This window comes from Octopus bimaculoides, chromosome 23, assembly GCF_046866305.1.
Source record: "Octopus bimaculoides isolate indiv1 chromosome 23, ASM4686630v1, whole genome shotgun sequence".
In the NCBI taxonomy this organism is placed as follows: Eukaryota; Metazoa; Mollusca; class Cephalopoda; order Octopoda; family Octopodidae; genus Octopus; species Octopus bimaculoides.
Window position 1 is genome coordinate 11,779,431 of NC_142950.1, and position 27,971 is coordinate 11,807,401.

At 36.9% G+C, this 27,971-nt stretch overlaps 2 protein-coding genes across 3 annotated transcripts in view; one reads left to right on the forward strand and one right to left on the reverse strand.

The window, feature by feature from the left end:
• Positions 1–11,591, reverse strand: part of LOC106872437 (solute carrier family 35 member E1 homolog) — a 35,061-nt gene extending 23,470 nt beyond the window's left edge. The window contains exon 1 of one of the 2 annotated variants that reach the window (XM_089340740.1): positions 11,569–11,591. Coding sequence is in view for 1 of the 2 variants with exons in the window: in XM_089340739.1 (XP_089196865.1) it covers positions 10,735–11,071 (337 nt within the window). In the remaining variant the exon portion in view is untranslated. Of the gene's footprint in view, positions 1–10,734; positions 11,291–11,568 lie in introns of those variants that run through there. The other variant, XM_089340739.1, reaches the window with a different exon arrangement.
• Positions 11,592–18,459: 6,868 nt separating this feature from the next.
• LOC106872436 (adenine DNA glycosylase) overlaps positions 18,460–27,971 on the forward strand; it is a 36,372-nt gene continuing 26,860 nt past the window's right edge. The window contains exons 1-4 of the mRNA XM_089340132.1: positions 18,460–18,638; positions 19,805–19,932; positions 25,032–25,068; positions 26,887–26,960. Of these exons, the coding sequence (XP_089196258.1) occupies positions 18,611–18,638; positions 19,805–19,932; positions 25,032–25,068; positions 26,887–26,960 (267 nt within the window). The 5' untranslated portion in view covers positions 18,460–18,610. The remainder of the gene's footprint in view (positions 18,639–19,804; positions 19,933–25,031; positions 25,069–26,886; positions 26,961–27,971) is intronic.

Sequence of the window (27,971 nt, forward strand, 5' to 3'; positions counted from 1 at the left end):
CCCACACACAGATATACACACACACAGATATATACACACACACAGATATATATACACACACACACACAGATATATATACACACACACACAGATATATACACACACACACACAGATATATACACACACATGTATATATATATATATATATATATATATATATATATATAGTCTGTTAAAGTCTGTCATACCGGCCATGACGAAGGGAAATAGCCCTGAAACTCGAGTCGCCTTTATATATATATATTTATATTTATATATTTATATATTTGATCCTTTATATTGAACACTCAATATTTCATCTACATTCAATACTTTCTTTCATGGTGCCATCCATTTTTATTTTATTTTATTTTATATTATATATTGTATATTATATTATATATTGTATATTCCATATTCTATACCCCACATTAGTTCTGCAGGAATATAAATAAAACATAAAAAACAGACAGTGTTGGAACTCTTTTAAGCAAAATAATATATATATATATATATATACATACACATACAACTTTTGTATGTCAAGGTGTCTTAATGCAGCAGGGACAAAGGAACTAAGGAGGTAATAATCAAAGGAATATTGATTTTTTAAAAATATTAATATCTTCTGTACATTTGTTTGTAATTTTCATCAAGTACAATGACACCATCTGCTACTCAGGCCATATAAATCAGCTGAAGTAGGAAAGCAATTGTTATTCGGTTTTGCTGCTGTTCTTTCTTGTACAATAATGGAATATGAAACAGAGCATTTATATCATCTTTCTATCTTTCACTTGTTTCAGTCATTAGACTGTGCCCCATGCTGGGGCACCACCTTGAAGAATTCTTGGTTAAAGGAATCAACCCAAGTATACTTTTTTTTTTTACAAAGCCCGGTGCTTATTCTATTGATCTCTCTTGCCAAAGCACAGAGTTATGAGGAAGTAAACGCACCAGCACCAGTTGTCAACTAGTGCTGGGGGACAAACACCGACAGAAACACACAGACACACACACACACATATAAACGGCAATTTCCTGTTACCATCTTAGTGCCTAAACCAGCAAACCAATATTCACGAAACTTTGCGTATATGTTACACTTACATCCAGTTCAATAATAGGCTAATTCATTAAAAATCTATAATGTGCCCCCAGAGGCGTTGGGCAAATTATATGATAAAATGAAGTTGCAAAAAGTATTAGTCTGAGGGAAAGGTAGTAACAGAGAGAGGGTAACTTATATCAGTGGAGGTGAGAACAACGGTAGCAATAGGATGATAAGGTTACTACAGCTGTCATATACATGTAATGCTGCATACATACTTTCGTAAATACATAGATACAACACATATACACACACACATACAGAAAGTGGGGAGGTGAGGAATACATAGCTTTAAGGAGAGAGGGGATACATAGCTTTTCTGCTGTGTATATGTGCATGTATACAATGGGGCTATAAGGAAATGACAGAAATGATAAATGTAGTAGTAATCACAATTATGACAATGTCACTAGAGACACTAGAAACAGCTACAAACATCATCATCATCTTCATTTAACGTTCATGTTCCATGCTGGTATGGGTTGAGCTAGTTGGGAGGATCTGATTGGCTCAAGAACTACATCGTGCTCCAGTGTCTACTTTGGCATATTTCATACAGCTGGATGCCCTTCTTAGCACCAACCACTTAGAGCAGCAACGATGATGCAAAACCAGATTTCTTTACATTGCAAAGCAGTGTCGAATGGTGAAAAATGATCCGTGCATCGAGGGATAGCAGCCAATCCCGCAGGCGGATGGATTCACCCCCTGGACGCGTGGTCCTGTCCACGAATGTCGGGACCCTACTTGATCCTCTGTTCGGTCGCTCGGAGCCTCGTAGAAAATCGGCGGTGGCGCTGCCCACTATAAAAACCAGAGCATCCCGATGAGCGCAACGATTCGGGGTGAGTGGCCCCGTCCACTATAATACACCGGCGTCTTAAATGTGAGAATCACAGCAGTAATAATGCCGACAATGATAATGAATATTTATGAATTCAGATCAAGGTGGAACATTAACTGTTCATTCAGATGTTCAGGAATATGTAGATGAGGTAATTATCATAATTAGTCAAATACAAAACTGGTTCTCTTAGTTGCTCTCCATTGCTCTCATTTGCAAGTAGTACAAACATTTACAGTTCAAACATAATTAGTTAATTAGTTAATTGATGTTATTTGAGTCCCACAACAAGTAGAGGTTGTGTACAGAACTTGTACCACATCCTCATGTTATTGTTCTTTCTTGTTTGTTCTTCCTTGTTTTGATTCACTGTATGTATATATATATATATATATATATATATATATATATATATATATATACATACACACTCACACACATACAAACATATATCCATATATGTATACGCACATACATGAATAAATACATACACATGTATACACACACATGTATATATATATATGTGTGTGTGTATAAGAAGGGATGACCACTAAGTGGACATCCGATATGCTAGAAAGAGATCATCCACGACCCAACCACAAAGAATATAATGTTCTTTATTTTGTATATTTTCACTTGTCTTGCCTGCTTATGTTCTGGTATTTGCTGAATTTTAAGCAGACTTTAAACGACGATGATGAGATATATCTATATATATATATGGGGTATGCAGGTATTTTGAAAATACCTAATGGAGTAATGACCATTCCCTGCCATAGTTAGGGGTTGCCCTTTAGCAAGGCACAGCACCCTTTCAGCCACCCTGCCAGAGATTCACCGAATGTCATGGGATTGCAGCATGGCAGAGTGTGAAGAGGTAGCAGAAGAGTTCAACTGAGATAACAGTGCTTCTTACATTGATGCTGAGCAGAGAAATCCTAGACGATCAATGGTCAGGATCACCAACCTCTATCAAGAGAGGGGTAGCATCCATGGTTGTGTAATCAGCTAATGAAAGATTCACTATGAGCCAAGCTCCCAATTCAAATTCATTATAATGGAATTGGATGGCGACAGAGTCATGGAAATCCATGAAAGCAGCAAAAAAAAAAAAATTATCATCATGAAGATCACCGGGGGACCACTTTAGATACTTTCATAGTCAGCTGTTGCCACTGGTCTCTGTTCTCTGTCATGTATAGCAGGTTTGCTGTGTTATGACTTGTCCAGTGTGGAGGCGCAATAGCCCAGTGGTTAGGGCAGCGGACTCGTGGTGATAGGATCGCGGTTTTGATTCCCAGACCGGGCATTGTGAGTGTTTATTGAGCAAAAGCTCCACGAGGCTCCGGCAGGGGTTGGTGGTGAACCCTGCTGTACTCTTCCACCACAACTTTCTCTCACTCTTACTTTCTGTTTCTGTTGTGCCTGTAATTCAAAGGGTCAGCCTTGTCACACTGTGTCACGCTGAATATCCCCAAGAACTACGTTAAGGCTACACGTGTCTGTGGAGTGCTCAGCCACTTGCACATTAATTTCACGAGCAGGCTGTTCCGTTGATCGGATCAACTGGAACCCTCGTCGTCGTAAGCGACAGAGTGCCAACAACAACAACAACAACGACTTGTCCAGTCCTTCATGTTGTCAAACAAGGATTTTCTCTTATGCCCCACCTCAGCTGTGCCCTGAAGAAATTTTTTGAACAGGAAGTTGTGACAGGATACATGACCGTACCAGACAAGCTTTCGTCTTTTTATCTGTGCAATAAATGGCTCCTTTCTGCCAGCATATTTGTTAACTTACTGCCTGACAAAGCTGATTGCTTTGTGCAGAAGATGTGTAATAGCCTTCTGAAACACCTGTGCCCAAATGCCTAGACTCTTTACTCCATATCAGGTGTAAGAGTCCAGCTCCCACACCCACATAGATGGATCAAACGATAAAGGAAAGAAAATTATGTCATGAACTTGCATGTTATTTCTACTGTAAGATGATATACAAGCATTCACCTCATAGCTGAATGCTTGTATATCGACCTATAGCTTTGTCAGAGATTCAAACATGCAATGCAATTGTATTTGAGAAAGCATTTACATTTATCTATATATATGGTGCAGGTGTTGCTGTGTGGTAAGTAACTTGCTTACCAACCACATGGTTCTGGGTTCAGTCCCAATGCATGGCACCTTAGGCAAGTGTCTTCTACTATAGCCTTGGGCCAACCAAAGCCTTGTGAGTGGATTTGCTAGACAGAAATTGAAAGACGCCTGTCATATATATATATATATATATATATATATATATATACATATATATATATATATATATATATATATACATACATACATATATATAAATATAAAAAAGAAATAACGTCGACCACTAACGTGGACAATTAATGCGCTAGAAATAGATCACATCTTGTGTCTATTAAGACCTAAATTGTTCTCAACATGAAATATAGCAGCATACCAAAAACGTGAGTGGGCAAGACATTTAAAATCACCTAAAAAAGCATTCTTATATATATAAAAACAAATAGTAAATGAGTATATGCATATGTACGTACAGGTATGTGCATACCGACATCCACCTGTATGTATAGGTGCATATCTGGGTACAGGACATTGCAAACAAAACGTAGACGAGAAAACACACAAGCCACATAGAGAACATTCTACTTCATCAGCTACCCACGTTTTAACACCGGCGTTTCGAAGAGCTTGGGCAGGACGCATCGTTATAACGGCTCATCCCATGGACCGCAGATTAAATTTGTATACGCAAATTAAATCTTGCCATGGAGGAATGTAGTGGCGGACAAAAGACAAGACAGGAAAACAAACAGAAAAGGCTTTACGGCCATACGAGAAAAATTATGTGTGTATGAACGCTGTGAGGCATGAACTTGAAAGTAGGGACGAAGTGAGTTCGCGTGTTTGCTCGGCGATAGCCAAGGAAGAAAAGGATTATTGACCGGAAGCATGTGACCATGCCGGTGTAAAGGGAAGAGAGAGAGTGGTAGAGGGAGAAACAAAGGGAGGAAGTAGAAGAATAGGTGAGGAACGAGAGGAAAAGAGAAAGAGAGGAAGTACGAGGGGGAAAAAAGAGATACGTAGAAGTAACAGAGGAAGAACGAGAGGGGTAAAGCGAGATACGTAGTAGTAGAAAGGAAGAACGAGAGGGGTAAAGCGAGATACGTAGTAGTAGAGAGGAAGAACGAGAGGGGGAAAAAAGATAGAGGAAGAGAAAGAGAAAGAGATAGAGTAGCGTCGGAAGATATAAGTTTACGAAAACTACTTACAATTGGAGACGCTGCGTTCAAGTCATGTAAAAACAAATAGTAAATGAGTATATGCATATATGAGCACTTTTGATTATCTTTTCAATCACGTGTTCTTGAATATATATATATATATATATATGTACATATACATGTATACACACGCACATATGTGAGGGCACATGGCCTAGTGGTTAGGCTGTTGCACTCATGATCATTAGATTGTGAGTTCAATTCCTAGACCGTGTGGTGCATTGTGTTTTTGAACAAAACACTTCATCTCACATTGTTCTGCGATCACTTCAGAAACACCTGATGCATGGTACACAGTGCACCTGTTCAGGTAAAATCAATTTGATGGAAGGAATGAGCACATAAATTTAATCACTACAAATAAGTTATTTATGCAGGTTGTTTGGCGAAAGCTGAACGGCCATATGTCGTCTTCGATTGTAGAGTCCACCACATATCTATCTATCTATCTATATATATATATATATATATATATATGTGGTGGACTCTACAATCGAAGACGACATATGGCCGTTCAGCTTTCGCCAAACAACCTGCATAAATAACTTATTTGTAGTGATTAAATTTATGTGCTCATTCCTTCCATCAAATTGATTTTACCTGAACAGGTGCACTGTGTACCATGCATCAGGTGTTTCTGAAGTGATCGCAGAACAATGTGGGATGAAGTGTTTTGTTCAAAAACACAATGCAGCACACGGTCTAGGAATTGAACTCACAATCTAACGATCATGAGTGCAACAGCCTAACCACTAGGCCATGTGCCCTCACATATGTGCGTGTGTATACATGTATATGTACATATATATATATATATATATGTATATATATATATATATATATATATATATATATATATATTCAAGAACACGTGATTGAAAAGATAATCAAAAGCGCTCATACACAATAGAAAGGAACTTCTTCCAAAAATGGTTAGTGACGTTCTGATAAAGAATCTACATCTTTTTTAACAAAATTGAATTTTAAAAAACAATTTTTTTTTTTAAACTGTGTCAAGTAATTTTCACAAAGACTTTTAAATATATATATATATATATATAATATAGGGTAAGATTATTAATAATAATAATAATTTAACTAAGTAGTCAGTGCATTAAAAAAAACCTTTTAGGTAAATTATACAAAATATTCTATAATCATATACATAATTATAATGAGGAGTTAGCTAATTGCCTCGCCATGTACTGAATTAGAAATAGACACTAATGTCTCTCTCTCTCTCTCTCTCTCTCTCTCTCTCTCTCTCTCTCTCTATATATATATATATATATATATATATATATATATATATATATATATATCTGTAAAAATATGTGACACTTATTCGGTAGCCATGATAAAACTGAGTTTCGCATGCCGGGGTGGGAACCCACGCCAACATCTCTTCAGTTATCTGGCCATTGAAAATTGCTGTGAAAAATAAAAAAACAAAATAAATAAATAAAAAAAGGTCATTTTTCACAGGAATTTTCACTGGCCGGATAACTGAAGAGATGTTGGCGTGGGTTCCCACCCCGGTATCCGAAACTCAGAGTTTTATTATGGCTACCGAATAAGTGTCACATATTATTTACAGATAAATTCCTCTATTTACATATCGAGGTCTCTTTCTATTGTTGTCCTTTCTATCAATATATATATATATATATATATATATATATATTACGTCTGATGTAAACAAAGAAGTTTGTTTTCAAAGCACTGAAATGTATTGTAGAACAAGTAGAAAGATGAATTTTAATCAACGCGTAGATACCGAACAGTATATATATATATATATATATATATATATATATATAAGATACAATCCTTTTCTTCTTTTAAAAGCAGAAAAATTTGTCGGCAGCCAGCCATGAGGAACGAACTCAAACCCCTCCAATATCCCGTTGCAAAGCTCATGGTTAGCTGCCAACAAATTTTTCTGCTTTTAAAAGAAGAAAATGATTTTATCCTTTGTATATATATATATATATATATAGATATATATATATATACTGTTTAATATCTATGTGTTGATTAAAATTTATCTTTCTACTTGTTCTATATATATATATATTTGAATGTATAGGTGTATCTGAATGCATCATTTCACAACTAAGTGCCTCGTCGACCCCACCTCCCCACCAAACTTCCTCTACCACCATTCACTGATACAATTTTTACCTAAAAAAAAAGGTCATTTCCCAGGTGTAGGTTACACTTGTTTATTAAAGTTAATTCCAGTTCAGACTTGGTTTTTTATTTCTATTTTCATTTATTTTTTTCAACCCACTTCTCACGTCAAATACTTGTGTGTATGTATAACCCTGGCTTTATCTCACCAACAGAGAAAGAACCAGTTTTTAGCGTTAATTAACTAATTAATTATTTAATTAATGTATATTTGTGTGTGTGTGTGTGTATGTATGCATAAGTGGGATGCCATAAACTTCTCAGTACACCATGCCAAACTGTTGACATGATCAATCCCTTCTATGGGTTTTTGTTTTCCATGCCAAATACTATCTTCTCAGTGAAATGGTTCATTTTTTTTCTCTTCTGTTGTTCTGATAAACAGATTTCACCAACACTCCTTTGGGAGAGATCTGTATCGGTTCTTATTTCATATCTCTCCTCAGGTTCATTAGCTATCCTAATTATGTTGTTGGCTTCAGGGTCACAAAGCTGAGCAAGATAACTATTGGTCTCTTTCCTCTGCTGCAGATGTTGTTTTAGTGTCACAATCCGTGCTTCAGATCAGGGGTTTTCAAACTTTTTGACTTGCGGACCCCTTTGTATTTCAGGCTTTACCTTAGGGAACCCCTTATAAACGCTTATGAAATTTATACATAAATATTTGCTTAAAATAACATATATTTTTACATTTATTTATTTAACAGTATTTAACAAATAGGTTTCTTGTCAATTAAAAGATTTCGATTAAAAAACATATATAAAATCAAATTGCCCATAAAAAGTATTTGCTGTCCACGGACCCCCTGTCTTGTCCTTGCGGACCACAGTTTGAAAACCCCTGCTTCAGATGACAACAATACAGATTTGAGACCACAACCACCTGCCTTGCATGGGAAGTACAGTAATCCCTCACATATTGTGGTTCACCTATCAAGGTTTATTATTTAAGCTTACATCGATTCCTCCATAGTTTTGTTTTGCATTTATAATAAAATAAATATAAACAGGTTATAGAAAAAAATACACAGTATTGTTTCTACTTTATAGATTTTCACCTGTCATGGTGGGGTTTGGAACGTAACACCTGCAATAGTCAAGGGATTACTGTATAGCCTGTTTACATTTCCATTGATATTGAATTACCTGTAACTCTGAGCAGCTTGCAAGTTTGAGCAGCTATCTCATTCAGTTCTTATAGCGACCAGTTCAGAAGGCCAAATGTAGGTGTGAGGACAGGTACTGCAAAGGTGTTGTGGGCAATATGTTTGTTATTTCTGGTCTCCTCCTTATTTATGGTTCCTTCATATCTGACATTCTCATTTTGTTAGAGACAATTCCAGGTTTAGCTTCCATGCCTGAAATTTTCTCTTTAATTCTTCTATAGATTCAGCTATGAAGACTAGATGGTCAGCAGGGGCGTATATTCCGGGTGTGTTACCTGTGCGCTGCACACCTGTCAAAAATGTCAAATTCATTATAAATATCTTACTCATTAATTTAACCGCAAATCTTAATGGAAAACTTTTGTTATATCCCTGATTGAAATCTAGTGGCACTGGTTGCGGCAGCACACCCAATACAACAATCACCATACACAAATGATCATCAGCATATAGAAACTCCCATGAACAGCCAGTCTTAAACCCCTTAGTGATGGCTTGGAGGATCATGATGAACTGGAGAGGACTTCGTATATTCATTTATACATTCAGTAAGACATACTAGTCATTGCCCAATGGATTTAATTCACCAAATAAACAAGACCCGACTGGTAGTAGTACTTGTGTTACATTGATATTCGTGTAAATTAAGTGCAAAACTTCTTCACAATTACAATGAAAAGAGATTAAGGAGTGACTTGTAGTACATTGATATTCGTGTAAATTAAGTGCAAAACATCTTCACAATTACAACGAAAAGAGATTAAGGAGTGACTATGATAATACACTCAACAGTATAGTTGTTTGGGAGTGTATTATCCCAGGAATCGGGTGTACACTGTGTTACAAGACGAGGATGGAAGATAATTATAGTCACCCGAGCAGAAAATAAATGCCAAGTATGTTTATGTAAGAGTTCAGATGATGAAAACAATGAGATAACTTAATAGTGAAGAAGTTCCACGCACATTCTCTCTCCCTCTCTCTCTCTCACATACACACATTACATTTTAAGTTGGGGACTGGAACATCGTCGTCATCACCAGCTGTCGTCTGAGTACCTTCTTTCTTTTAATATTCACATGTACAACAACCCTATTCCTACATAACTATGGATTTCACAGATACGTACAAAAAAATACATGAAATTATGGCTATTAACATTATATATTTAGTGATTAGGAAAAATCAGTCAATAAGTCACAACTGTTGCTATTTAAACTCCACGGAAAAAAGAATTGGAAACAACTGTTAGCTTTTCAGAGCAATAATTACAGCTGTGCTCTGTGCACCCTATGGTACTTAACTAAGAGTCGGTGAAAGCGGAATTCGACTTGGGCGTGCAGCCCTTGATGGGTCTATATCTCTGTGGGGGTGGGGAGAAACACTGGTGAACGAAAATCTATAGGGAGAGGAAGAGAGAAAAATGAGAAAAACAGTGAGTCACAGACAATAGTATCAGTTATAGCTTTAGCATTATACATAATTGTATAAATACATACAAACATACAATTATATATATACACACACACATATATATACACACACACATATATATATACACACACATACATATATATATACACACACACATATATGTATACACACATACACACACATATATACACACACACATATATGTATACACACACACATATATGTATACACACATACATATATGTATACACACATACATATATGTATACACACATACACACACATATATATATATATATATATATATATATATATATATATATATATATATATATATATATATATATAACTGGAGACTAAGTGACAAGTTAAAAAAAAGTTATGCCGTGCTAAGCTGAATCGTTTGACTTAATTTTCTGAGTATATTTATTTTGTAAAAATATATCCAGTTTGTATCAAAGTTGCGTGGAGCACGAGGAATTTGTGAAAATCCAGCTCTATCTCTCGAAGTACACACACACACACACACATACATACATAACTTCACAGTATCGCGTCTGCATATACAATTTTGTTGACAACAAAACTTAATATATCGAAACAAGCTCCAATTTTCGTTGGTTAAAAGTTCGCCCAGGATAAAATATATAATATATATATATGTCTATATATCAACAAAACAAAATATCATACCTGTATGTGCGTAAGACACGGAAACTTTCCATATACTAACGTGTGAAGAAACAGAAGCCATGAACTTTCCCATCGCTAATGGTATAATCATTTTCATGTAATAGTTTCGCGGTATGCTAGCCACATGTCCAGAAGAGGTCGAAACCGATTTCAGGCGTAATAGCGGCGTCAGGTAGACAGATATTGAGAGCAATTGGACCATGGTTACTGTCATGGGATAAGGAAAATCCGTGAGCAACATCTTGCCTACGATATTACCGCTGGCACTTGATGAATACCACATAACACATAATCCGACGATTTTCATAGCCTCGAAAAAGACGGTTTCATTCCACATTTGGGAGAATCATGCACCCCAAAAATAATAAATAAGTAAATAAATAATCAATAAAAGAAAATAATGACAAGATTATGTATATAATGTTGATGGTGATGATGTGAATATGTGTGTTTGTATGTATGTGAGTATATGTGTGCGCTATCTTTTTTATGTGATGGTGTTGATGTTAAGAGGTTTTAAGGCAGTGTTTTGTATTTAAAGGCATATATGATATATATATATATATATGTATACATATATATATACATATATATATGTAATCCTTGACCGATTAGGTTCCCATACCGACCACTGACAACTGTCCTTTGGTTGTGTCAAAGACTTCGAAATTAGAGACACGTTGAAAACAAATATTCGAAGCCAGTCGGTCGGTCTGACTGGCTGTCACTAGAAAGAGAGAGAGAGAGTGGGAGGGATAAAGAGAAAGACATAGAAAACTATAAGGGTGAGGTTCGTGGGAAAGAAAGAAAGTTATTGCGAGTGATCTCCCTTACCATAACTTCCGGCTTCTAACTGTTGCAACCTAGTTACTGTTAGTTTTGTTATTTAGCCCATGGCCAACCAGGTTAAAGGCTTTGTAGACGTGACCGTCCTGTCTTGTCAGGAGTGTCTCTGTCTACATTACGTAATGTCTCCTTTCTTTATTTAAGACGAATGGGCGTGATTTGAGGTGAATTCAACAGCTATTTCTAGCTACGCCGTTAACCTCTTGCAGATTATTTGGGTAATTTTTATCCCGGAAAATATACCCATTTCGCGAGACGGGTGTAATTGTAAAAATTCTTCAAATAGTAAAAGGTCTTCTGTGGCATAAGTAAATATGACAGACCAAAGTTACAGTTGTGTGCTTGCCATAATCCGATACCCGACGTCCTAAAAGAATTATACATTGTTTCACAGAGGAGATCCATTTTTGATAATTAACTACCAAAAGTATCGCAAACACGAGAATAAAACTGCATTTAATTCCACTTTATTTGGTAACAAATTATATGAAATCAAGGTCGCAAAATTTGCCTCTCTATGCAATTCAACCCCGAAACTTTAGGCTCACCTTAGCCAAGAGTTGAGAATTGTGTAATTTTTGATGCCTTGAAGTCCAGTCTATTAGAAAAAAATACAATTATGTCGATTATAGGTGTAGGCATGGCTGTGGGGTTAAGAAATTCGCTTTGTAATGCAACCTTGTGGTTTCTGGTTCGGTCCCACGGCATGACAACTTGGGCAAGTGTCTTCTATTATAGCCTTAGGCTGATCAATGCTTTGTACACAAATTTGGTTGCCCATCGTGTGTGTGTGTGTGTGCCACTTGATTTGTGATGATTTGTTTCCTGTCCTTGTAACTTAGCAGTTCAACAAAAGAAACTAATAGAATAAGTATCTACCCTGAAAAATTTTAATATTGGGGATGGGTGGATTTGTTTGATTAACCCTTCATTGCTATGCTCCAGCATGGCTGCTGTTCAATGACTGAAGAAGTAAAAGAGTAATATAGTACTATATCAATTTGTAGCAGAATGGATTGAGAAAAGCATAAATGACAAACAATTCTCTCTCCTTTTTATTTATAGTTGTTGTTTGGACGTAGCAGAAAGCACTTAGGTATAAAGATCATATTTTAACCATTTGCTCTGATTGGTTAGTTTTTAGGTGCAATTTGTCCCCTAAACAATTCACCAAATTACCCGGTCAACCAATCAGATGCGCTCAAATGGATCACGTGTTTTCTTGGTAGGAAAAATCTTTCACATCTCTGCGGGGGGGCCTAGCAATTGCTTTAAATAAATCAGTTTTTCTCCACTTAGGGAGTCTAGCTTGTGTTGCCACCAGGAAGCTATTGCTTGCTTTCTCCATGCTATGACACAAGGAAATTCATCACTACTGATATTGCCACTGCATCTAACACCAACAATAGCAACATCATAATTCATCCTCACGTATAAGTGAATATGATTAAGTATTCCCACAGAAACCTTCATTTACCTTATACGATGTTTAATGTCATTTCACATTCATGTTGAATTATGCAGCAATCTTATGTTCTCTTCATTGTTTATTTTCTCTTTTCAATTTTTAATGTTTATTTTAGCGAGTTACCAAATTATCAGTTTGGTCTCCCTGCTAAAAATTCTGATGATCTTAAATTTATGGCAGACTACTCTAGACTATTTTCATGCTTTGTTTTATTTATATTCTTTTATTCTTTTAATTGTTTCAGTCATTTGACTGTGGCCATGCTGGAGCAGCCATTCTTTGTAAGCCTAGTACTTATTCTACTAAGTTTTGGGGATGTAAATACACCAACATCAGTTGTCAAGTGATGGTGGGGTGACAAACACAAAGACATATACACACAGTAGACTGCCACTAATCTGGCAACCTGTAATCCAGCAAAATCGGTAATCTGACACTAATTTTGGCTAGAAAAGTTCCAAATAATTTCAAATTTCCCAGGTTGCTGCACCAACTGGCTGCTACGATTTGATGGCACTACTTGCTGCATAAACACATTTACATAATTTGTAAACAAAAGCAAGCCTTTCTAGTTTTTTTTTTTTTTTTATTCATCTATAATTATATCTTTTTCCCTTTTAGTCCCAGACATGGTTCCAGTGCATTAAGGAAGTGCTTCTCATGGTGTGAAGTATAAACATGGTACCTGGTCCATAAAAGAAAAAGTTGAACTGTTGAAAAAACTTGACAGCAGTGTGAAATTTCGTTTGATGTTTCTCTTTTCCTCATTAACCAACTTGTACTGATTTACAGGGTATTTTACCCAATCTAACTTAACCTGCCATACTTAATCAATTGATAATCGAGCGAAATCACTAATCCAGCACTCCTCAAGTCCCAACAATGCCGGATAATCAGCAGTTAACTGTATATGTCTGTATGTATACAACAGGCTTCTTTCAGTTCCCATCTGCCAAATTCACTTACAAGGGCTTTGGTCAGCCCAAGGCTATAGTAGAAAACACTTGCCCAAGGTGTCACATAGGAACTGAACACAAAACCATGTGGTTGGGAAGCTAGTTTCTTACCACACTGCCTTGCTTGTGCCTATATATATATATATATATATATATATATATATATATATATATATATATATATCATCATCATCATTTAATATTCATTGTCCATGCTGGCATGGGTTGGATGGTTTGACCAGGGCTGGCAAGCTGCACCAGGTTCCAGTTTGATTTGGCTTGGTTTCTACAGCTGGATGCCCTTCCTAATGCCAACCACTTTACAGAGTGTGCTGGGTGCTTTTATGTGGCACCACATGGGCACTTTTACAGGGAACTGCATGGGCACTTTTATATGGTTACGCCATGAGTGCTTTACACCACCAGCAGGATCAGTCTAATTGCCATCCTCTTTAAAGAGTGCCAGAGTAATTGGATAACATATTCTGGGCCGATGTGATGGCCATGACCAAGACATATTTGACACATTGAATACTACTGCCCTTGAATACTATTGTACCTCAATAGATAAAATTTAAAAAATGAATGTTATTGTTAGAATTTGTTTGATCATGTCTCACCTAGATGGAAGCTAACCTGGGGTTAAACAAAAATAATAGATATTTATGTTAATGAAGATCATAAATCTGGTAACATTTGTAGACCATGACATGGAAAATATGCATTCAAACTCATGAATTTCACTGAATAAACTAGGCTGATGCACACTATCACAAGCTATTTATCTACATATATGCATATTATTAGGTCAATATTATTGCAAGACTGCAAACTGGCAGGATCGTTAGCACGCCAGGTAACATGATTTGTGGCATTTCATCCATCTTCAGATTCTATGTTTAAATTTTGCCGAGGTCGACTTTGCTTTTATCCTTTCAGGGTCAATAAAATAAGTACCAGTTGATCACTGGGGTCAATGTAATTGACTTACACCACTCCCCAGAAATTGCTGGCTTTGTGCCAAAATTTGAAATCATAATTAAGGCAAGACTTAAAATAATTATCTGCCCACCCATTACATATATAATACAGCACTCCATCAGTTATGACGTCGAGGGTTCCAGTTGATCCGATCAATGGAACAGCCTGCTTGTGAAATTAACGTGCATGTGGCTGAGTACTCCACAGACATGTGTAGCCTTAACGTAGTTCTTAAGGAGATTCAGCGTGACACAGAGTGTGACAAGGCCAGCCCTTTGAAATACAGGTACAACAGAAACAAGAAGAAAGAGTGAGAGAAAGCTGTAGTGAAAGAATACAGCAGGGTTCACCACCATACCCTACCAGAGCTTCATGAGGCTTTTAAGTGTTTTCGCTCAATAAACACTCACAACACCTGGTCTGGGAATCGAAACTCTGTATTTGGCTTCTGTTGACTTGGAGAAAGCCTTTGACAGGGTCACCTGATTTCTTATCTGGTGGTCAATACAGAAACTATGGATAGATAAATGGTTGGCAAGAGCAGTACACGCCATGTATAGGGATGCTGTCAGTAAGGTGAGGGTTGGCAACAAGTATAGTGAAGAATTCAGGGTACAAGTAGGGGTTCACCAAGGATCAGTCCTCAGCCTCCTCTTGTTCTTCATAGTACTCCAGGCAATAACAGAGAAATTCAAGACAGGGTACCCTTGGGAGCTCCTCTATGCTTATGACCTTGCTCTTAAAGCTGAATCACTACCAGAACAAGGGAAAACTTTTCAGGTGTGGAAGCAAGGTCTAGAATCGAAGGGCCTTAGAGTTAAGCTATCAAAAACCAATGTCTTAGTAAGTAGGAAATCAGACAAATCACAAATCCCTTCAGGTAGATGGCCCTGCTTGATCTGTAGAAAAGGTGTATGTAGAAACTCAATAAGATGTACCCAGTGTAAGCTTTGGACACATAAAAGGTGCAGCAATATCAGAGGAAGGTTAACAGGGAAAATAGGTTTTGTGTGTGGAAAGTGCACAGGTACAATAAACACTAAAAATGTACAGAAAATAGATTCCATCACATACCAGGGGAGAAAACTAGAAGTAATCGATAGCTTCCATTACCTAGGTGACCAGGTTAGTAGTGGGAGTGGATGCTCTTAGAGTGTAGCTGCTAGAATACAAATAGGCTGGGTAAAGTTCAGAGAGCTCCTACTTTTGCTGGTAACAAAGGGTCTCTCACTCAGAGTGAAAAACAGACTGAATGATGCCTGTATGCCAACAGCTGTGCTATACAGCAGTGGAACATGGACTATGACTGCTGAGAACATGCATAGGCTTGTAAGAAGAAATGGAGCTAGTATGCTTCGTTGGATGTGTAGCAACCATTTGATGTTTGAAAAAATCCTTTTACATTTTTATAATTCAATATTATTAGGAAATGTATAAAAAAAATTGTTAAAATATTTTGCATATAACCAATTTATGGCACAATTTTAACAACAAAATCTTATAAGGACCCCAGTTGCACATTTGCAAAAACAATTATAACATTCCAGCCATGACCATCTCTTTCCTTAACCTTTGTCTCTATCTCTACACCAACTGTAAACCAACCCATGCCAGCATGGACAACAGACGTTAAATGATGATGAGGATGATGATATATATAAATTGGCTACTCCTTCAGTTATGACAACAATTGATCTGATCAGTGTAACAGCATGCTCATGAACCTAAAATGTAGGTGCCAGAGCACTGCACATACACATGTACTCTTAATGTAGTTCTCGAGGACATTCAGCATAACACAAGACTGGTTCTTTGAAAATACAAGTGCTACTCATTTTTGCCAGCTAAGGAAAGGAGTGAGGAAATGACAGAGACAGTAGAATGATTGTAGTTCCACCACTTTACGGTCTGAGTTTGAATCTTACAAAAGTTGACTTCTCCATTTTATATTTCCAGATGATGACGGTAATATAAGTGGCAGTCTAGTTCTTGGTTTGATTTAACACTTTTGATATCAACCTGCCAGGAAATTGCTTTTAGCTCTATAAGACAAACTTTCTAAAGTGGTCTAACTCTTTAGCATTTAAACCAGTCTTATCCAGTCAAAATATTATACCTATGTAACTTTCAAACTGGCTAGATCCAGCCTCTCATACCTACCATACAATGTCATTCTAAAAATAACCAGTCAGATCATCAAAATCTTGAGGTTATGAGATAATGCATGATTAATTCAAAACAATGTCAATAAATAAGAATTGCACTTGACAGAGTAATCTGAATACTAACTGGCTAAACCAAAACTTCCCATCATAATTTCATGTTAATTTATGTTCCAAACACTAGCTTAATAATGACAAAGTTATTTTACTAAATTTTTCCTTATCATTAAAATTGTCAGACTAGCTAGACAGGCCTGATTAACTGGTATGATATTTAGGCTGCATGCTGTCCCATACTAAAACCAACTCCAAACTGTGTTTGATAAACATTTATCTATACATCTGAATATCAGAACATTTACATAATTATGCAGAAGCTTGCCAAGGCTGTATTTCAGTCTGGAGAATGGAGTTCATAGTTGAGTTAATTAATAAATAAGAATGGTTTTGTGAGAGAGACAGGAAAATATTCAATTCTTCATAGTTGACAATTCTTTTAATCTGAGGTTGAACAGCAACCAAGAAGCCTGTCTCCTTTCATATTGTTGTTTGTGTAAACTAAGAGTACCTCTGATGTGGTTTCCCATGCTTCTGCGTTTATAGCCCCTCTTTATGTGGGAACATCTGTAACTTTTAATAATATGAGGTGATATTGCTGCAAGATGATTGGTTTAATATTCAGGGCAATTTACCTGATCTAATGGAGCCTGATTCTAGTTTCAATACCTACATAGTTTTAAATCTAGGCCTTGCTACAAAATTAATTGAAACAAAGTCAGTGTATTTTGACAGAAATATGGTAGCAAAATGGAAACATACTGTATGATTCTATTAGTCTGTGTTCTGTAATTCATGTGAGATTGCCCACTGGTTCTAGAATGCAAACTGGTGCCGTTTGAGTGATCCACATTTTCCCCATCTACATCTTTACCATATGGTGCCCTTACAAAATCCGATAATAGGTATAGAGGCAAATCTAATTATTTGTCTTAACTTGACAACAAGGTCGAGGTGAGCTCTGATTGGCTGTATGCAAATGAGTTCATTACTGGGGGTCCGGAACTCTCGTAGGAAAAATATTTCGTGGCCAGGAGTAGAGAAGGCGTCATTGATGACAAGAGGATTCTGACGAACATAACTGAACAATTAATCAAAAATTCAATTCATTGTTCAAATAGTTAACTAATTGATTAAGGATAATAAAAGAAGTGAAATAGAAGCAGTGCATGTGTTTATTATTGTTATAATAACCATCCTAATAAAGAATAAAAATAATAGAAATTCAGTTAGCCCCTAGTTCGTCCACCCGGAATACAGAGTAAAAGTCGACTTTTTTCTCCTCACACCGACTTTCATTCATTTATTGGCGGTATATTCAATGTTGTTATATAAACAGCCACTTGCACTTTTGTCTCACCTTATTTTTTAATAACGAAAACCTTTAGGACGTTTTTAATTGAATTATGAAGAATATTTCGAAGATTCCGAAAAGTATGTATCTATATCAGTGTCTTTTATATATATATATATATTTGCATGAACACACATAAATATAGGTAGTTTGGCAAATTTTGGCCTAACTCCGCAAGTGTGTCCCCACCGACTTTGTTTCTTTATAACTTTCTGAAAACTACAAATTTCTTAAAGAAATTTTACAAAGATGCATTTTAGCTGATGTAGATTACGGTCATTTTGGGATTTGTTGCGAAAAATTGTTTTAGGGTGTAGAAAGCATTTTCGGTTAATTCACACTCCTCGATTAGTTGGCATAACTACAGAGTTGTACCCCCCGGACTTTGGAAGGTCATAACTTTCAGAAAAATGAATATTTTTTAATGAAATTTTCTATGCATATATTATTTATTATGTAGATTCCGGTGAAAGTATTTTGGAATGGGGGTGGGGGACAATTTTCGGAAATTTCAACAGAGTCCACTTAAATTCCTCTTAACTTCCAGGAAAATGAATATTTTTTTCGTGAAATTTTCTACAAATATACCTTGATGTATGTACATTTCGAGCATGTCGGAATTTTGAAGGAAACAACTGCAGGTTATTTTTGAGAAATGTTCCCCACTCGGTGGTGTTTCGGAGCAAGTCGTCCATAATTGTTTCATTTTTCTCTATTATGTGCGTATGTGCATCCGTAGATTTCTAATGAAGTAATACGCAGAAAAGAGAAGCCGTCATAAGAAAACTTACGTTAAAAATAACATGGACACGATTTTTTTTCTCAATAGAAGTAAATTCCAAAGTAAACGTTTCTAGTAGAGAAGTAGAAGAGAACAGGGCATAACTACATTAAATTTAACCTGAACCTGAAGATACTGTTTATTACCAACTAATATAGTGCAAAATATTTTCCCTGTTTTGTGTTCAAATCAGCTAACTCTGACCTCTCGTACCTACTCAACAATGTCGTTCTAAAAGTAAGCAACCACATCATCAAAATCTCAAGGTTACAAGATAAAGCATGATTAATTCAAAACAATGTGAATATATAAGTTTTGCATTAGACAGAGAATGCTAAAGGGTAAAGGTTTGAGAGACGACACCAGAACAAGTTTTTTTTTATTGTAGCTATATTCAGCTATTCAGGGAAGTAGTTTAAACTTTGCAACCACTTGGAATTACTATTTTGTTTTTGTCTCTTCCAGAAAATTCTATAAAGACAATTGCTCTCACAAAATATCATGATTTCACTGAAGAAGAAGTTACCAGAATACGACAACAGTTATTGCAGTGGTATGGCAGAAATAAACGGGATTTACCTTGGAGAAAGCAGGTAGAGTTTGGAAAATATTCTTCTGTAATGCATAGAAGTAATTATGTAATTAAACTTAAATGTAATCAGAAGAATTCAGTTGTTCAGCACCAACATAGTGTACATATACATAGCTACACACACACACACAAATGTGTATTTATATAGTGACAAATATTTAACTAAGCCCTAGTGTGGCTGTGTGGTAAGATGCTTGTTTCTCAACCACATGGTTCCGGGTTCAGTCCCACTGTGTGGCACCTTGGGCAAGTGTCTTCTATTATAACCTCAGGCCAACCAGAGCCATGTGAGTGAATTTAGTAGGCAGAAACTGAAAGAAGCAAGCTAGCAGAAATGTTAGCGCGCCGGGCGAAATGCTTAGCGGTATTTCGTCTGCTGTTACGTTCTGAGTTCCAATTCCGCCAAGATCGATTTTGCCTTTCATCCTTTCAGGGTCGATAAATTAAGTACTAGTTACGCACTGGGGTCGAAGTAATCGACTTAATCCCTTTGTCTGTCCTTGTTTGTCCCCTCTGTGTTTAGCCCCCTGGGGGCAATAAAGAAATAAGAAACTGAAAGAAACTCATTGTGTATACATGTGTGTGTCTTTGTGTCTGTTTGTCCCTCCACCACCATCACTGCTTGACAACCAGTGTTGGTGTATTTATGTCCATGTAACTTAGCAGTTTGGCAAAAGAAAGCAATAAAATAAGTACCAGGCTTAAAAAAAAGTACTGGGGTGTATTCATTCGACTAAAAATTCAAAGTGGGTCCCCAGCATGGCCACAGTTTGAAGCAGGTAAAAGATAAAATTTCAAATGCATACATATATTTCAGTGTGTGTGTCTGTGTGTGTAAAGTTTACATCCCAGCCACATACTTTTGGGTTCAGTCTCGTTGCGTGGCACCTTGAACAAATATCTTCTATGTATCCCATCTGAGCCTTGTGAATGAATTTGGTAGATAGAAACTGGTAAGGTACTTATGTTTCCTTGTCTTCACATCATGTGTGTGTGTGTTAGTCTCTCATCACCTAGATGTCACATGATAGTTTTAAACAAGCAGTACCATCATACAAGCTGAGTCCTTCTTTTCCAGTCTTCCATGAAAACATCTGGCCATGGGGGAAATATTACCTTGCTTGGAAACAGGTGAAGGTTGCCAACAGGAATGCATCGAGCTGTAGAAAATCTGCCTCAACAAATTCCATCTGATCCATGCAAATGTGGAAAAGTCAATGTCAAATGATGACATATGTACATATATATATATATATTTTTAGGTGGCACGTAAAATACACCATTTTGAGCGTGGCCGTTGCCAGTACCGCTTGACTGGCCTTCGTGCCGGTGGCATATAAAAGCACCCACATACTCTCTGAGTGGTTGGCGTTAGGAAGGGCATCCAGCTGTAGAAACTCTGCCAAATCAGATTGGAGCCTGGTGTAGCCATCTGGCTCACCAGTCCTCAGTTAAATCGTCCAACCCATGCTAGCATGGAAAGCAGACGTTAAACGATGATGATGATGATGATGATGGTGATGATATATAGGCACAGGCATAGCTGTATGGTAAGAAGCTTGCTTCCTAACTACATGGTTTTGGGTTCAATACCACTATGATTTTATTAACCAGGCCAATCCTGTATGTAGATAACTTCAGAACAATATAGCATTCAGGACCCACATTTTACTACCATGTAGCACAGTTGTTTGTACACGAGGATCATACAATCTGGACTTTCTCCGTCCTGTCCTTATCCTGGCAACTATACTGCAAGAATATCCTCTTCCATCTTTAATTCGATCATCTAAGTTACAGAAACTATTTACTACCTCTGGGAAACCTCTTGGGCATTTGAGAAAATCTAATTTCTGTGTACTCTTAGTGTTTATTGCTCCTGTGCATCTTCCACATACAGCTTTTCACAGTGGCACTTCCATGCCTCTTTCTTTTCAGAATCATTAAATGCGAGTCTGTCCTTATCCATCTGCTCATGCTCATCACTTACAACATTTAGAGCAGTCTGGTATGTTTCTGGCTTCTGACCCTCATGCCATAGAATATTCACAAACCTCTTTCTTTCTGTTTCTCCCTTTGCTGTGCACACCTCTTACTTAGCTTCTCATCAAATTTCCTTATATGATTCTTCACTGCATCCATTTCTGTGTGTGTTTGTGTTTATGCATACCCATGCATGCACATTTTACCCACCTGGTCACAGACTGCCCAACACTGACCTATGCTTCACTCGTCATCATCATCATTTAACGTCCGCTTTCCATGCTAGCATGGGTTGGATGATTTGATTGAGGACTGGTGAACCAGATGGCTACACCAGGCTCCATTCTGATCTGGCAGAGTTTCTACAGCTGGATGCCCTTCCTAACGCCAACCACTCCGAGAGTGTAGTGGGTGCTTTTACGTGCCACTGGCACGAAGGCCAGTCAGGCGGTACTGGCAACGGCCACGCTCAAAATGTTGTATTTTACGTGCCACCTTCACAGTCCAGTGGCACTGGCAATGATCTCGCTCGAATGACTTTTCACGTGCCAGGAAGGTGACACTGGTAACGATCATGCTCGAACGGTGGTCTTAGCACTCCACTGGTACAGGTGCCATCACGAAGTTAAAAGTACAAGCGACAACAACTTGTAGATATACGTATGTACTAATAAGTATGTGTGTGTGTATGTATGTGTGTGTGTGTGTGTATGTATATATATATATATATATATATATATATATATATATATATATATATATATATATATATACACAAACACATAGATACATGCACACACACACATATATATAAATAGCCAAGCTAGTCACAGACTGTTTCACATTGATAATGCCTGATTACTAACAATTTATTAAAAGTACAAATCACATAATCAAGAAAACAACTTGTTAGTGATTCATCTTTTAATCAGACAGCATGACACCTATTTATCATATTAATATCAGATCCATTCCAGCATTTTACTAAAGATATTTATATTTTCCCAACATAAATAAAGTGGAATTGAAGTAATAAGAATGGAGAAGTCTTGATCAAAACTGGGTCATTTTTTCAGGCCATTATACCTGTGTCTTTTGCTGTTTTCTCTTCACTTTTTAAAAATTGGATATTAATTATTGGTCGGCAAGGAGGCCTGTACCTGAGCAATTCTTAACCGGGGGGGGGGGGGGGGGGTTAAGGGTTTCAATGATGAAATTATTTTTGTTGGGTTTTAAAGAAATTTGTTACTGTAATTTTCAAATTTTTGCTAAATTCATTTTACAGTAATCTTTTACTGGTTTCTGTCATTGAACTGTGGCCATGCTAGGGCACTGCCTTCAAAGATGTAGTCGGACAAATCAGTCCCAGTACTTATTTATCAAGCCCTGTGCACATTGTATCAGTCTCCTTTTGCCAAACCACTAAGTTACAGGAACTTAAACAAACCAACACAAGTTGTCAAGCAGTGGTGGTGGGATGGCTTACACACACATATACAATGTAACTATGTGGTTTAGGGTTCAATCTCACTGCATGTCATCTTGAACAAGTGACTTCTGCTTATAGTCCCAGGGTGACCAATGCCTTATGAGCTAATTTTGTAAATGTAAACAATGATGGAAAACTGTCATATATATATATATATATATATATATATCTGTGTGTGTGTGTGTGTACATGTATACATATACATACATATATACATATAGTTTCAGTGATTTAAATAAGAGTTTTGACTGTTATTTCCAGCAGGTAGGCATACTTGGTATGCCCTTTGATTAATTTTAATCCTTCATCTATTTACTGCTTTTTGGGCCTGCAATCACCTATATTATTGGTACTGATATTATCATTTTAATTGTTACACTAGATAATAATAGAGTCAATAATATCTTAGCAAATATTTTCTCCTGAATTATTTGCTCCATATTAAAATTGTATATATATGTGTGTGTATGTGTATATATATTGGTCATTCGCCATGATAGAACGCTAACCACTACACACATTTTTTTCTCTGCTTGTTTCTCTCCTTTCTTTCTGTGTTCCTTTCTGTGGAAGAGCGTAGGCTTGAAACGTTAAAGACTTTTTCAATTCCCAAGCATTATACTAATACATCTGTTTGTTTTCTACACCACCTGTCTTCGTCTGTTGTTTTTTTTTGAATTTTCCCTATATATTTCCCTATATTCCCCAAAAATTCCTCTCAACACATGGCTATGATGCTCCCCCACTACTTCTGCTCATGATCAGAGATGCACATACCGTCAGCCACCAAGGGACATGCTCAACAGGTTAAGGTCAAGCAACTGACATGCAAATCTGTGGTATTAAGCAGAATATTTGCTGTAGCCCATCTTTTTATACCAAGACAAAACAATGTACATGATAACACTTCCAATCAATTAAGATCAAATGCCATGAGTGCCACTGCCTGGTACTGCATCAAGGCATTTATTATTATTGTTATTGTTATTATTATTATTATTGTTCAGTAGTTTTATTTTTATAACGTGCTTTCACTTCACTACCGAGCGCAGCTCTGTGTGCCTTGGATATGTGCTGTGATTTGCTGTGATGCTCTTATTATTATTATTGTTATTATTCAGCAGTCTCGTTTCATCCTTTCAGAGTTGATAAAATAAGTACCAGTCAAGTCCTGGGGTCGATGTAATCAACTTCCCTACTCTCCAAAATTGCTGGCCTTGTACCAAAATAAGAAAAGATTATTAGATGTTGGGGTAAAGTGTAGATGATGAGCTGATAAAGGGAAAGGGAAAACAGTATTGACCATGGCTCTATATGTTCCCTTGACTGGCTAGAAATAACAGCCAAATTTCACTGAAATCACACTCTTACTCTCTTACAAACCTAAAACGAAAGAACACTTTGGTGGGGGTATGTAAAACCCAATATGCAGATAGATGGGATGGTCATGGCTGAAACACTTTGATCATTGGTCTACTTTATCCAGCCTAACCTGGGGTTAAATAACATCAACAGTAATAAGTGAGGAGTGTCATGTTATTTATGTGTACCCAATACATACCAGGGTACCTCGTTTAATGAAGATAACCATTCAGTTTTTGGGTTCTAGAATTCTTTTGTTCTTGTAGGATTCAACTGAAGATGTCAACAAAAGAGCTTATTCCGGTAAGTGCCATTTCCCTCTCTTCTTCTGTCTTTATGTTTAAGTTTTTGTATTCTCGTATGCTGACTCATAAACATACACGCACCTAGTGAAAGAAAATTCATGTTTATGTATGCCCTGGTCTTAGAATAAAAACATAATAGTATTCTGTTCAACTTTACTGCTGGTGATAAACTTGTAACTGTCTACTGTCTTTCTCTCTCTCTCTCTCTTTGTCTGTTGCATGCATAAAAGTTTGCATTCACACAGAGACATACAAATATATACACATGTAATTTTTCTATACATGCTCATACAGATGAAAGAAAAATACATTTATTTGTGTATCCTGTTGTTTCTCTCTTTGAACTTTTTACTAACTGAAAACATGTAGCTGTTTATCATTCTCTCTCTCTCTCTCACACACACACACAGTTTTATACACACATATATTCACTTGTACACTTTTATGTGCCTGTGCACATGCACAGACATGCACTCATATAGTGAACATATAATGTTTTAGTATGTGTCCTGGTTTTAGAAGAGACATGATGTTATTCTGTTCAACCTCATTACCAACTACAAAAATGTAGCTCTCTCTTTCTCTCTCTCTCTCTCTCTCTCTCTCTCTATCTATCTATCTATCTATCTATCTCTCTACTCTCTCCTTTATCATCTCACTCTCTCAGGCTTGTTGCCTTGAACAAGCAGAGACAATATAGAATGGAGAGGACTCCCTAGGGTTTCAGATTACAAGCCAACTCCACGAATGCTAGTGTTATAATAAAATGTACACAGTACACTCTAGGTTCAATCCTATTGTGCAAGTGTCTTCTGCTATAGCCTTAGACCAACGGTTCCCAAACTTTTTCAGGCTGCCACCCCCTTGACACTTGAGCTACATTCTTAGCGCCCCACTCCCACTCAGCACCACAGACGTAGGCCACTTTTTGCAGCAAATTCAAAACAACAGTATTTCATAAATAAAACTTAACCTAATTAACCCATTATTTGGGGTGGGGGGTACAGCCATTGCCCCTTTTTGGCCACCCTATTATTACCCCACTTTTTTCAACATCCCTCTTGATCTTTCTGCTGGCCACAGGGGTGGGGGTGGGGCAGTACTGCCCACTTTGGGAACCACTGCCCTAGACCACTCAAAGCTTTGTGAATTTAAGTAGACTGAAACTATAAAATGTTTGTGTGTGTGTGTGTGTGTGTGCATATATTAATGCATGTGTATGTATAGATATGTATGTACATGTATATCAGCATGGTAAAATGTGTACTTAAAACAAAGATAACAAGGAAGGTCATTGTAGGATTGTGCACAAAAGCTGCATTCTAATGACAGGACATAAAACTTCTAACTCTCTCTTTCCTACATGTATTTATATTATAATAAAAAGGCTACTACAAAATAATTAATAGGATTTTCAGGATTCTTTTGTTATTGAACATTTCAGCAACAGGAAAGTAATTTTATTTCACTGCAAGAGAGAGTTCCTTCTGACTATAACACGAAATCTGATACATCTTTCTAATAGTACTTTAGCATGCCAGACGAAATGCTTAGCGGTATTTCATCTGCCGTTATGTTCGGAGTTCAAACTCCGCCGAGGTCGACTTTATCTTTCATCCTTTCAGAGTCGATTAAATAAGTACCAGTTACGCACTGGGGTCAATGTAATTGACTTAATCCCTTTGTCTGTCCATGTTTGTCCCCTCTATGCTTAGCCCCCTGTCAGCAATAAAGAAATAAATGTTAAATTTAAAATTGATATTTTTTGTTTTTCTTGTTTTTCTTTTCTGTCTATACCTGTGTGTGTATTTTGTAGTGTGGGTCTCCGAGATAATGTTGCAACAGACACAGGTGGTTACTGTCATTGATTATTACAACAGATGGATGAAGGTAAGATGTCTTAGCACTTGTTTTTTTGTTTTTTGGGGAGATGTTGGGGCTGGAGTGCTGAATGCATGTTTTTTTTTGTTTGTTTGTTTTTGGTGTTTTCTTCTTCGTAGTTGCTTTTTCTTTTTTTTCTTTTTTTTTGTCTGCCATGGAGGGTATCTTTAAATGTCAATTCACCTGTATGTCACCAACCAATTTATCATTTTTCTTCACCTGTGACACACATTTGTTTGTTCTTGTTTTATTGTGTATTTAGTTATTGTTTTTATGAGATCTATAACTGAACAGGTTTTTATAAGCTATAAGAGCTGGGAAAAATGGATCTTCCCACATGATGACAGAAAATACTAGAATGAAATGATAATTGTATCATTGATTGGATAAATCTCTTTGTGTTTAGAACTCGTGTCTCATTTTCACTTGCAAAAAAATAACGGAACTGAATGAATAGTTCCAAAGCGTGTTCGCTACACCTTTGGGACGCAGGCAAATGAACAAACTGGCAGAATTCTTTGCCACTTTACCTGTAAAGTCACAAAACGAATAGTCTGCAAGAAACTAATCATGTTTCTTGAAGAAAATGACTTGCTGACTGACACCTAGCATAGATTTTGACCAGGTAGAAGCTGTCTAACACAGCTCTTACAACAATACGACTGGGTGTTAAAACAGCTGCTGAATGACTGAATTGTGGATGGATGTGATATATCTCAACTTTTCAAAGGCCTTTGATAAAGTCAACCATGGTATGATATGTCACAAACTGCATGATGTCTGCAAAGGCAGAAAACTTGGTGAGTGGCTGCATGACTTCCTAAGAGATAGACATCAGGCAGTGGTGACCAATGGAGCCACCTCCAAGGAAAAAAATAAATAGTGATGTTCCACTGGGCACTGTCTTAGGGCTACTGCTATTCATAGTGGCCCTCCAGACATGCCCTCTGCTGCTCAGATAGCCACCCTTGCTAGCTATGCAGATGACATAAAGTCTCTCAGACAATACAAAATCCTGGA